The sequence below is a fragment of the Ornithodoros turicata genome, chromosome 1, assembly GCF_037126465.1.
Source record: "Ornithodoros turicata isolate Travis chromosome 1, ASM3712646v1, whole genome shotgun sequence".
Lineage (NCBI taxonomy): Eukaryota > Metazoa > Arthropoda > Arachnida > Ixodida > Argasidae > Ornithodoros > Ornithodoros turicata.
The window spans coordinates 76,993,178-77,006,588 of NC_088201.1; the positions used below are offsets into that span (position 1 = coordinate 76,993,178).

Sequence of the window (13,411 nt, forward strand, 5' to 3'; positions counted from 1 at the left end):
AGGCAACAGCAGCAATCACACCGTCATCAGTCATAGCTGCACACGCGTCATCATCCTTGTCAACCTCAACGTAGTCGGAAACCGCAGCATCATCTACGGCAGTCGAAGTGAGCCTCTGCATCAGGGATCGCAGCTCAGCTAGGGGAATGTCTCATCGGCCAACGGGCCGTAAGCAGCAGGCCCTCGGGTTGGAGTTTTCCCCTCTAGAACCGGACAGTTGCTTGAGATATTTCCAAATGACTCGACTGGTCAACGTGACCCAACGCACACAAATAGAAAAGGGGGTCATCGTGCACGGTTGTCTCCCCTACGGAGGAATGTAGGTCCCTGACGTGTGATGGGAATAACCCCAACACAGCGAAAAGGGTGACGAAGCGGGGTCAGCGTCTCCTCTTACTCACGGTAGTCCGGATAACTGAAGCTGGATTACAAGAATTATCGACTTTCGTTCCCTGGAATTCTTGTCCGAGTCCGGAAGCTGAAGTCCGAATAAACGAGAACAAAATACATGGAGGAAAATCCGTTCCCGTGCCTTTTGTCCGGATACCGCGGGATCCGGATAAATGAAGTCCGGATAAACGGGGGTCGACTGTATATATATACAGTCGACCCGCGTTTATCCGGATCCCGCACTGTCCGGCAGAAAAACACGGGGACGGAATTCACTCCATGTATTTCGCCTTCGTTTAACCGGGCTTCAGGAGGAGGAGGGGAGGAGGAGGAGGAGGAGGAGTGTCGTTGGGAGGAACCCGAGAGGTCTGCCTGATTAGGCGGCATGTTTCTCGGGAAGGGAAAGGTGGTGAAAAGGAGGAGAGGAAGGGTGAAGTGGAAGACCGAGCGGAATCCGCTCAGGGGGAGGATAGCTGCGTCCATGGGCCGACTTCAGGGGAACTGTGCCGGCATACGCCTATTACACATCTGAGGGAAAGCCAGGAAAAACCCCAGACGGCACAGCCGGCCCGCGGATTCGAACCGCGGACCTCCCAGTCTCCAAGCGCACGCGTTACCGCTGCGCCACCGGAGCTGGCACCGGCATCGGAGAGAGCTGGCACCGGCATCGGACGGAATTCTCCGGGAACGGCACTGGGAAATACACATGAGTCACCTTCTATTATCCGACGGACAAGAGGTGAACGTCCGACCTGAATGGTTAAGCGCAGTCCAGCTTCCCTCATGAGTCATCCGTGTCACCATTACGTGTCATGTACTATTTACTGATCACTCTGTTGTGTGACACCGAGGTGGCCACACAACTGCACTGCGTGGGTGCCAGCCATGCCTGCGATGCCTGCGACCACGGGAACGACATGCCAGACGAAGAGAAGACGGATAGGGATCTGCGGTGCAAGTAAAGCAGCGATATGCAAGAAGAAAAGGGACTGTTCTTCCATGAAGCTTGCTGATATCCAAGAGTGGGCAAAGACGACGCTTGGGCTGGACATTCCAAGGTCCACACTAGGAGACATCTTAAAGGACTCAGAAAAATGGTTGGGAGCTGGAAAGGAAAACGACACTACGTTACGAGAGCGCTCCGGAAGAGAAGCCAGTTTGGAAGAACCACTTTTGACATGGTTCACAGACATTCGAAACCGTGCCGTTCCTGTGAGTGATGCAATGCTGATAGAAAAAGCAAGGTTATTCGGCGGAAAGCTGGGTAAGCATTATTTATTTTTCCTCTTTCTTTGTTTTTTTTTCTTTCTTGCTATCATGGCATGCCGTGCCGCTGCAGCGTTTTGTGTTTCCCAGGCTCTACACAACTTTAACCATAAGTGTTTCTTTCTGGTACGTTGCAGATGTACCTAGCACCTTCATGTACTCCAAGGGCTGGCTCCACCGGTTCAAGCAACGCCATGGGCTTCGGAGGTTCATCTTGCAAGGGGAGAGCGACTCAGTGGATCACCAAGCTGTAGACGTAGGCAGGGGAACTTTGCGCAGCACCCTTGGCGGTTTCGCTCACGACGACGTTTACAACCTTGACGAGACAAGCTTATTCTACAAGCTGGGGCCATCTACGACACTGTCCACACCAGCCGGTTCCAGGAAAAAAAGAAGTCCAAAGAACGCATTACTGTTGCTTTGGTGTGCATCGCATCAGGTACGGACAAAAGGCAGCCAGTGGTTACTGGAAAGTCCAAGCGCCCCCGATGCTTTGGAATGACGTTTGACCCGGCTGTGTACTGTGACTACTACAGCAACAGAAAAGCCTGGATGACGACAGCTATTTTCCAGACTGTACTGAAGAAGCTGGACCGCGACATGCGCCTTCAGGGACGCCGTGTCATTTTAGTTATCGACAACGCAACCTGCCATAGTGGCATCGGGCTTGAGCTGTCCAACGTGGAGCTGTGCTTCCTTCCCAAGAACACGACAAGTCACCTTCAGCCGCTCGATGCAGGCATCATCAAAGCATTCAAGGCGGCATACCACCGTGATTTGGTGTCGCTGCTCGTCGACCGGGCCGAGCAAGGCGAGGAAATGGCCATCAACTGTGCAAGATCTTATAGCAGAGCATAATATCATGAAAACGGCGTCGCGTTGAGAGTGGTTGGAGGTTAAGAAATGACATTATCTCTCTATAGACATACTCGTACATTCTAAAGTGAGGGCTATTTCTTACAAATACGCTATGTACAATGTGTAGAAATTTCTTCTGGACAGATTCAATCCGTGACGAGTCAGTGCAGGAAAGAGAGTTCCACACTAGAGACGCGTATTCCAGTCGCGGTAAAATTAAGGAACGGTACAGGTGAAGAAATACAGAGTGTGTGGAAACGATTTTGCATGTATATGTGAGCAAGCCAAGAATTTTGAGAGCTGAAGAGCGTACGTAAGAGACATAATCATGAAAACGCAGCTGGGAGTCGAAAACGACTCCCAAATCCTTCAGTACATCGACACGCTTGATGGCATCGGAACACATGTATGTATTGCATATTATGTTAGTTTTTCTTGAGTAAGTCACATGTTTCGTCTTCAATGGATGGAGTCATCCCATTTTTGGAGCACCATTCAACCACAGGAGAAACGTCAGTTTGTAGCTTATGAACGTCATTTCGGTCGTGGATAACTTTAAATATCTTCACGTCATCGGCGTACTGAAGAACATGAGAATGACGAATATGCCCAGCTAAGTCATTAATAAAGACATTGAAAAGGAGCGGCCCCAAAATTGAGCCTTGAGGAACACCTGAAGGGGGAAAGTAAGGAGAAGAAAAGGCACCGTGCACCTTTATGACACACAATCTGTTACTCAGAAACGAAAGGAAGAAAGCAATGAGGGCGTTTCCGAGACCAGTCATATGAAGTTTGTGAAGTAAAATAGTATGGTCCATCATGTCAAATGCTTTTGAAATGTCGAAATAAATTGAATCTACTTGTCCTCGTGCTGAGACACAAGGAGCCACAACGGACATAAACGATACAAGATTGGTGACAGTGGATCTGCCTGGCATAAAACCATGTTGTTGCTCACATATCTGCGACTTGAGAAAAGAAAACGTGCGATCATAGATTACCTGCTCAAACACCTTAGAAAACGCGCACAGTAGACTGACAGGACGACAGTTTGACACATTTAAAGGATCGCCGGACTTGTGGACTGGTACGACAACCGAAGTTTTCCAACAGGTGGGGAACGCAGAGTCTCGTAGAATACATGAAGGAGGACGGGTGCAAAGAGTTCACCGAATAATAGTTCGGCACAGGAAATACTATTTGCAACACTATAACAATAGCAAAAACAACAACAACTTTATTTTCAGATGGAGAGCGGGGAGGTTCATCGCCGGAGGCGATACTCTACCCCATTGCTGGTGGGGATGTGGGGAATGAAATAATGAGCCCCTTTACAATAACGATCGAAGTCCGATGGTGTCCAGCAACAATGACAAAACAACCACAAATGAAATGCTATTTACAGTTATATACGCTATTTACAATTATATACAGTATTTACCATTATGTACAATATTTACAATATGGTCCCCGCAACGTTACGACGTTCCTGCTCTGACCCTGATGTGGGTGTACTGCCTCCTGGCAGGCAGGCGATCGCGGCTCCTGCTGCGCCTTCTTTTGTGGCCGCGGTCCAGCGGAAAAGCCTGGGCGGCAGTCGGTTCCAGGATTCCTCGAGGCCACCAAAGAGGCTCCCTTCTACTTGGCAACCGCGGAAGTGGGTTTCAGTGGGCTCTATCCCCGATGCCAAGGCAGCAAATAGCCTCAAACGGCGCTCAGAGGCCAGTTTTGCCGCGGTCAGACCAATGTGGTCGACCGCTGCACCAATGTGCTTGGCGATATCACCCGCGGATAGCTGCCCATTTCCCTGAGGAGCGCAGCGAGCGGATTGATGGCCGCCATAACAGAGCCCTCGATGTTCCGGAGGGCTCTATCGGAGGCCATTACTCCCGGCAGGTTCCGTGCTCTGGCCAGGACGTCTACTCGACCGTCCAGAATCGCCGGCCTCGCGAAGGTCCACGGTACCTGCCGGAAGGTCTCTTTGGTTTCCAGGCATCTCTGCTGTTGGTGCTGGATCCAGGACAGTTGCTTACCGGACAATTGCTCACCACAGAACCGCTGTCACAAGGCCCGGTAGGTGAACCGAGCAGGAAGGTATCGGGACTAAATTCCGCGACGACCGTTCGAACGAACACTACTGGCGCAATTCTCCCGAAGCACACCCTGCCTCGTGAACGAAAACAAAAGAAAGATGTTTGGACCCGCCAATGTCGCACCGTACGGCACGTGTGAATCCGAGTCTGTGAAATGAGGGGAGTCATAAATGGCTGTCTGCGTTCATCAAACAATTGTATATTACCTCGTTAACAATTAAAACAAACGAATAGTATCAAGTTGCGGGGTACGCACAAATTAAAACAGTAACACACAGCTATGGAGTCACAGAGAAGTAGATTTTAACAAGAAGCTTAGAACGAAGACTGAGATTAACAATTTAAGCAAAAGAATAAAAAATGAAGGGAGTCTTATCTGGCGATGGTGTCTTGGAGCTCGGTGTGGTCGGGTCCCAGTCGTTCAGTCGGCTTTGCCGGGCTGGATGTTTGCACACGCACGCACACACACAAGGTCCCAAGACACTTATGTTCTAGTGTGACGTCCTATGTCGCCGCGACACCCGTCGTTGTCACCCATCGACACAAACTCCTGCCTTTAGCGGCCGATGAACACACCCGCCGCCGTGTCCGAAAACTCTGAAGTCCCGCCAAACGCCGGACAGACTTGTTACGCTACATGCCACCTTGAACTTTCCAACTCGACTCCACCTCGCCACGCGGGGTTGGCCTTTTACGTTAAAGTCTTTTTTTTTTATGTTTTACCGAATCCACGATACACGATGCGCGAATCCATACGCTACAAGTGTCGGCATTGGCCTCCCAAAGCATACACATTTCCCCACACTTCCCAACGGAAATGGCTTTTCCCATCAGTGTCGGCGTGGGCATGCCAAAAGAAACCTTTTCCTTATTCACTGTAACCTCCCTTGGAACAAAAAGTCACCAGACTGTCGGACGACGAACATGTCAGCAGTTAGACACCCCTGTCATCGGACCCCCACTCCTTCTGTTACCAATAAGCCGCCGGCGATAAGAAATTCGCCGTGCGCTTGGCCGTCCTCAAGTGCTCTATGGGATGTCGTTAAGCTGTCACCCTATCGGGGCGGCCCTCAAAGGGGATAAAGCCAGCCAGGATGCACGACCAATAAAATTCGTCAGCCGCCCAATCAGAAAACATTTCCCCCACTAAGTTAGGAACACTGCCCACTGGTCACATACAGAGAGACAACCTACTTCCGGCGAAGAGAAATCCTGGTTCGCAGTTCTTGCCCCGGCTAGCCCGAAGTGCGATGAGCGCACTATTTTCCGCGGCGGACGTAGGGCCGTCGGTTCTCGACCAATCAGGGACGGTGGATTTTAAAAGATTTATTTCGAAACGTTTATTCTTCAAAGTTTATTTTTCGGAGTTTATATCGATAGCGTGGATTTTCTCATGATTTATATTGAAGAGTTTATTTTGAAAGTTTGATCTTTAAGAAATTTATTTTTGAACGTTTTATTTTTGCAATATTTATTTTGGCGTCATCCCCTCAAAGAGACATTTATGCACGGTTGGGGATCTGTTTACGAAAATGTTTGCAGGTGTACGGGATGGCAGGCCATGCTCTGTGACAACCGCTGAAGCCGGACAACTGCTCACCGTCTCTTTCATCGCACTTATATGTAATGTTATTTCGCGTTCTAATGGGATGTGATTTTATTTCTCGTTTATGGCGCTCATACACTTGACTTTTTTATATTAGCTGAACTTGGGTGTACCTCGAAATAAAGGGACCGAAATCCTCGTTGCAAAATAAACTACTGTAAATAAATGTTATCAGACTATAAAATGCACAGTCGCGCGCGGGAAACTGCCAACAGCGAACTTAGAATAACCTAATAATAAACTAACCAACGTGCTGTTCAGTCGTGCCCGCCTTGCTAAGTCTAACGGCGCTAAAGTGTGGCGTTTGTTCGCTAAACCGACTTGGACAGACATAGAAAATTCGTTAACTTTAGTGCTTAAATAGTGATGTACGTGCTTTTAAATATCTCGCGGCTTGTGTCTTGGTGACGCAGGCATGGGTGTACCGAGAGGGGGGCAGAGTCACTTGTGAAAACTGTGCACTATTTATTTATTTTTTTCTCATATGTCATAATAGTGTGAACCTGTGAACACCCGCACAGTCCGCAGCGTCCGTCCCCAGGGAAGGAGGTGAACTGGTTGCACGCTTTGCCCCACTGGAAACACTTTGCTGTCCTCCTTGGAAAAAAATCCTATATGAGCGCCCCATGAACGCAGGCATACCTGGGTAGTAATGTCATTACTGTAATGAAATTGCTGTAATGAATTACTTTTCCTGGTAACTTGTAATGTAATGCATTACTTTTTACGTTTATGTAATTTGTATTATAATTTAATTACATTTGGGGAGTAATTTTAATCGCATTACTCATTACTTTTTACAAAACAATCGAGTGTGTTCTGTGTTTGCACTTGGCAGAGATTTGGGGACCGGCGAGTTAAAAGAATTCCAACGCCCACTGTGAACGGTGACGCACTCAATCGACACGGGGAACGTCAGTTCCCTTCGACGAGCTAGTTGCCTTAGTTAGGGCACCCACAAACAAACGTTCTTCAGGTCAACGGTTTGTAACCTTGGAGAATCATTGTTTGCGTGCCCCATCCTCCAGACAATCTTCCTGTTGTCGTGATACTTTGTGTCACCTTCGTCTCTACATTGTGGAACGATACGTCATACGTGGCACACTAGCCTGACATAGAGTCACTTAATAGGGGACTGAGTAGCGACATTGAGCCACATCTGGGAGCGCGCCCGCCATCTTGAGTCCCATGCGGCATCGCCATCTATTGGCGGGGTAGCGACATACCGATAACAGCACGCCGTCTTCGTACGTTTCACGGCAGAACGGGGCCCGCCGACGTACAAGCTTTGTCAATTAAACTGGTAGCTCACAAACAACAACCCTTTGAATTTGATAATTATTTATTTGAATGATGACGAGTGGGGACAGTATAAATTACCACTTTCAGACTCAGCAACTCTCACGATGTAGAAAGAAACAAAATACAGAAATCGACACTGTGTAGAAAGAATCTGTGTAGAAAGAAAATGAATTTATCGGCATATGAAACACATGGCAGGCCTCCTCGGCGTAGAATGTGTAAATGTATAAAGACAAATTGTTATTATTCTATCATTCGCGGTATGTTATGCTTTATCTAGATATCACAGGTACAGATATGTGTGTGCTCATTAGTATAGGAGGGAAGCACCTGTAACCGTGTTTTTATTCACTGTGTAATAATTTGCGCCGAATTCGCGATCGCGAAAATCTCGATAAACTGTACACGGGAACACTGCTCGAAGTTAAACCCTCGACAAAATATCTGTGCTGGAGTCGAGCAAGCAAGTACCCACGTTTAAAATGTACGTCTAAAGGACGTTATGTTCTTGGCTGCGCGACTTTTGCTGCCATCAAGAGATGTACAGCTAAATCCAGGTCGCATTGACATATCCACCGGTTGGCAAGAGGCAATTTCATCTGGTTTAAACATCGGGGGGAATTCGCAATAATGGAGGAGAAGTCAAGTGATGATGACTCTAATGATGACATGGGGTGTTCCATTGTCGCTTCAGAGCAGAGAACACTTAGTCTTCAGATTCAAAAATATGAATGTTTAATCATCTCGTTGCAGCATAACAATGGACATTTCAGAGTAACCTGGGTGTGGTATATCCTAAATTTTTAACCTCAACATCAAAAATTGTTTTGAGTAGCCTAGGCGTATCAGTAACATCATATTTACGAATACATGTCGGTAACTTCTGGGATTTATCAGTCTGTGCAGCAAATAATGGTTTATTTCAGCAGTGTTTCATTGTGCCTTTTGACACATGCAAAACAAATATACAATCAAGTATAGAAAAGCTTGTGTATTAAATATTGGTTTCATCCTCTTTCAAGTTTATCCCGACAACAATAATATCATTTCTCATCAAACAAATTCCATGCAGCTAGACAAAGTAATGTCACAGCCGCACCTGTTTGATCCGCGGCTGCTTATTCGCCGGAGCTGCTTATTCAATTGCACAGCTCTGCTTATTTCGCAGCTAACCTCATCCAAAGGCCTTTCCACTATCCGCCACCCGTGGACGCGCTGGGTAGCAGTGCAGCTCTGCATCCAGACGGGGATGACTCGTGTAATCACCCCACTAAAAATGAGTGCAGTACTTAATCTATGATACCTATACTACACGAACGGCAGCACATGACTAGCACGATTGTTGTAGCAGCTATCGTACTTTGTTCGCTAACGTTCTCATTCCGACGCTCTTGCTTCCAGTTTTCCCAGATTGCTTGGTTTTCGCGGTAGCCAGTGTATTGAGTTTTCGTAGGTGAATGCGCAGCCTTAACATCAAGTAAAAGTCAACAGGTTGGCTGAAAGTCTATGGCACTCAGGAATAGGGAGCACCCTGCTTGTCTGAAGCACAAGGTCTGTCAAGTCGGACACGCTGAGGGAAAGAATAACTGGCTTCTTGGAGTTTAATACTTTGTCAGCATGAGCCAAGAGTTCAACCACATGTTTGGAAGGCGTAGTCAGCGTATTCTTTTCTTCTGGCTTACGATAGGATTTCAAGCACAGGAGGCGGTCATGATCTTGGGTCGGACTGTCCTGCAGTAACTCCACACAATCCTTGCATAGCTTGTAACGCCGCATTGCACGGGTCACGTACCCCGCAAGATAAGTGAGGGGCTGGCGTTCAAGGTCGTTGAGGTCTCCCTGGGAGATAGTCAAGTCCAATGGCTCGGTTTGTAAGTTGTTTTTCGGTGTCTTGTCCATCTGTTCTTTGCACTCTGTGAAGTCCAACAGGTCAACACTGTCATCGACAGAGTAACTGCCACAAGAACTGGGAGAGAAAAACTGCGAAAGTTTGATGAGACGCAGTGTCGTCTTAAATTCAAGTGGTCGCTGAAATGGGTTTTCCAGCCTAACTGTGGAGAAGAGGTTCTCTAGGGCGTCTTGACTTAAGCGGCTCAGAAAGACAAATTTGAAGCCGTGTTTACCGAGCAGTTCCTCTTGTATTTCGTGCCTGTGCTGCACTGCACTGCGTGCCTGTTTTTCTGTCATATTTTTCTTTCTTTTATTTCTTTTGTTTATTCTCAGTTCCTTTTTCTTTTCCTTCGTTCCTTTCTTTTCTTTCTCGGAATAGCAAGCTGGCAATAGCCTGGCTGACATTTCCGTTTTCCTTTTTTCACTCTATTAAACATATCCCCCCCCCCTCAATTGCAGCAGTCGTCGCCACGAGAACTCCTGCTTGAACAGGCTTGAATGATTCCTTCTGATGTGGACCAAGAATGGACAAGTGCCTGAAAAGATCTGCAAAGTCATTCAGGAACTGCACGGCTTCTTCCTGTTTATTCTCTTTGGCATGGCTCACTGCCGTGCTGAAACTTCGGGCTGTCATGAGCGAAAACCACCGATAAACTTGCTCAAGGAACCATGCAGTGGTGAGGGCTTCACGTGGGAGCTTTTTCATCTCTACAAGCAGTGGAATGCCAGCAGACACTGCTCTATTGAGTACGCCCACCGCTGCAGAAACATTCATCTTATCATAATGATGATGCTCGAGGAAACGCAGCTTGAGGTGTGGAGCAATATTAAGAGACAATGTTGCATCAATTTCTGCCAGACTTCTCACATGTTGAATGGAAACCTACGAAAAACAAACACAAATTAAGCAAAACTAGAACCACAGTGTACAACAGTTTCATTGCTTGAACATAACCTCAACGACAAAAAGATGCGCACCTCAGCAGTTGGGAGGTGGTGCTTGTCGACGATGTCTTTGTGCAGACGGATTGTCTGTTCCCTTACAAGGTGAGCTTTGATGTTTTTTAGTATGTGCGGAGCATCTGCTACAAAAAAGAGCTTGCGGTTGTTTTCTCCTGCACATGGATGCCTACAGGATACAACGGCGCTGCCACCACGGGACGCTGATATGCCACACTTTCTCCATAAAGCTTGATTACAAGGGCCCATGCCTGAAACAATAGCGTCCACGGAGATTCCGATGCCTTCGCACTTTTCAATTATGGTAAAAACCATGTCCTTCAGTGCGTCAGGAGAGACAGAATCTCCTGCGTATAACAAAGGGTATTAAATTTAAGGGTTAAATTATTAAAGGGTAGTAAATACCTGAAAGCTTATACGCAATCGTCTGCTTCCATCTGCTCGACAGCCCAGCCAGCATGAATACGAGCCCATGCGTTGCAAGCTTCGTCCCTTCGGATGATGTCGAAGCATTTGCGGGTGGTATCGTTGTCTGGCCAACTATACACTATGCGTGTTCACATCGAAGTCAAGCCCCGCTGTTAGCTGCATTTCATCCAGAAGAAGGACGCAATGCCGCTCGCAAGGCAGCATGGTCGCAACTTTGCACTCAAGGGCAGCTAGAAGTTCATCGAGTATACCTGTTTTGAATAGATATTACGAATGCCGTTACGAACTTAGAGATGTGCTGTAACTAATGTAGTTTCTACATCACTGTCGCTGTAGTTAAAACGATTTCGCAACTACTAGGACTGAGTTGCTTAACTACATTTGTAACTCTGACATGTTTGACGTGTCCTTATATCTATGATCGCTACAGCGTAGAAATAGCATGGTGGTTGATGGGGAGGGAGAAGACAGTGAGCTCCCACACTCGGAACAATTATAGCACAGCACGCGCCCCTCCATGCAATGCTAATGTAGTGATATGCTTTACAATGATACAGACATGGCCTCCAATATGATGATGTACCCTGATTAACACAATGGACATACTTTCTGCGTCATGTGCCGTAGCATTTGTGTATGCAAACTTGACCACCCAGTTATACATTTCGCGTCTAACCAGTCTAACTCGACCTATTTGACCAATGCTACGATAGCTGACGGTCCTGTTGCAGTACACTGGGCACGGAGTGTATCCCAGCTACTCTAGTTAACTACTATTTTTGCAACTAGTTTCTAACTACTTGTCAACTACCATGCAGTAGATTAACTAGTAGTTTAACTACAAGTAGTTCACTACTGCACATCCCTGTTAGGCACCACTGTGAACTTCTAGATAAGCGATCCTTGATACTGCCCGCAAAAATTACCTGGCTTGAACTTGATGCCATCTATTTTTCACTGGAGCGTCCGCTCGCAAGGCACAGGGAGGTGGTTTTCTCTGATGTAGGCATAGCCCCTGCGACCACAGGCCAGTCGAATTTTCAAGCTGCTTTTAACCGTCGCACTGTTCCACCGGTTTCCCGTCATGTCCCCGTTTTTTATGCAAGTGAGCTGGTCCTGTGCCAGTTGTGTCCGTGGATCTCCTAAAGATATGCACGCATTGATACAGTTTAGGAACTTGCTTAAAAATATGTAGGCTACACAATCTTCACATAAAAAAGCTTCACTCACTGCGAAGAGCTGCAAGTTCCATTTCCAACTTGGCTATCTTCTTTTGTGCCAAATTTAGCTTTCGCTGCAACTCTGCCACAGTGTACTCTAGTGCCTCTGTTCCACGAGGCGGTATGTGTGGTGCTGGACACCCGCTGTTTCCAATGTCTGGTTGAGCATCATTGGAAATGAAGGAGACCGATGACAAGCTACCTGCAGCAGAGTCTAACAACATGGCAGAGACATTAGCACACACCCTGGCGTCACTGTACCATAGGGTATTCAAACCATTCAACGTTATGATGTTGCTAGAATCATCAGCTAGTGACCAGTCAAATGAGATGCAATCCTCTGTGGTACCCCCGTCACTTTGTGCCACACAAGTGTCTGTAACTAGATGATGCACAACAGTCTATAATTATGCAAGTGTAAAATAAATATATCAGAAATACAAAATAATGTGCAGTATGACACATACTGTCACACATCCCACAGGGGAAAGGTGCGCTGTCGTACACCAAGCCACTGAAAATTCTCAAGAAAAAAGGGACTGGTACGTTTCTGTTAGAGGATGGACGTACGTGGAACGCGTCGAGGTTGGTCATTGTTCCACACGAATCAAAGTCTGGGGAAGAGCCCGATGGGACAGAGCTGCATTTCTGGCAGCTTCAAGACTCGCACCGATTGAGTGAGCAATCTTCTCACCGTCCAGAGCATCAAGAACTGGCGAACAGCACTACGACTCTTCCCGAAGAATGTACGCAGAGTCTAGCGATGCCAACAGCAGCTGCGCCAACACTTTCTAGCAGTGAGGAAGCGGCGACAGTACTCGTCAGTGACTTACAAGACGTTCAGGAGAGAAGGACCAGTGCGCGTGAGCGGCGCAGACCAGCCTGGACGAATGACTATGTGATGTACTAATGACTAATGACATAGTAGTATGTACTGTTACATTTGTTCAGTTATTGCTCATACAAATTTTAAACTTTTTGCAAAGCATGTTCATCGAAGGGAGGGGAGATGTTGTGTCTAGTTTTGGCAAATAACCACGTGAATGTTACTAACCATGAGAAACCTGTTTAAAAATGCCTGTATCGTACGAATAAGATCATTCTTCGGTTGGGCACTGCTTTGTCTGCTTCTTCTTTCTTTCGCGATAACATATCGCGATACCACAAATTCAAAAGGTGATGTTCGGAGTCCAATATGTGGCATGTTGTTCACTTGGAAGGTTCTTTCAGCAATGTACCCACTCCAGTGGTCTATGTCGCCACTAATGTTTTTTCTCAACGTGGACAAAACTTTGCCGTTTGCACGTTCCACTAATCCGTTGGTTTGCGGTATGTAGGGCACAGTTAGTTTGTGAGTAATGCCTTTCTCATTAAATTAACGTGTGGCTGCCCGCGAT

The 13,411-nt window shown here is 47.1% G+C and overlaps 1 protein-coding gene across 1 annotated transcript; it reads left to right on the forward strand.

Moving 5' to 3' along the window:
• The first annotated feature begins 1,275 nt into the window (after positions 1–1,275).
• Positions 1,276–2,514, forward strand: LOC135377093 (tigger transposable element-derived protein 6-like). Its single transcript, XM_064609418.1, has 3 exons — positions 1,276–1,654; positions 1,794–2,033; positions 2,096–2,514. Exons 1-3 carry the CDS (start codon positions 1,276–1,278, stop codon positions 2,512–2,514), a joined length of 1,038 nt encoding a protein of 345 aa, XP_064465488.1.
• Positions 2,515–13,411: the final 10,897 nt, after the last annotated feature.

Excerpts from the sequence above, each read along its gene's own strand:
- LOC135377093 (XM_064609418.1), top strand. The coding sequence starts at position 1,276 with ATGCCTGCGATGCCTGCGACCACGGGAACGACATGCCAGACGAAGAGA. Across the intron at positions 1,655-1,793 it reads GTTATTCGGCGGAAAGCTGG|ATGTACCTAGCACCTTCATG; the intron begins GTAAGCATTATT and ends GGTACGTTGCAG. Across the intron at positions 2,034-2,095 it reads GACACTGTCCACACCAGCCG|GTACGGACAAAAGGCAGCCA; the intron begins GTTCCAGGAAAA and ends GCATCGCATCAG.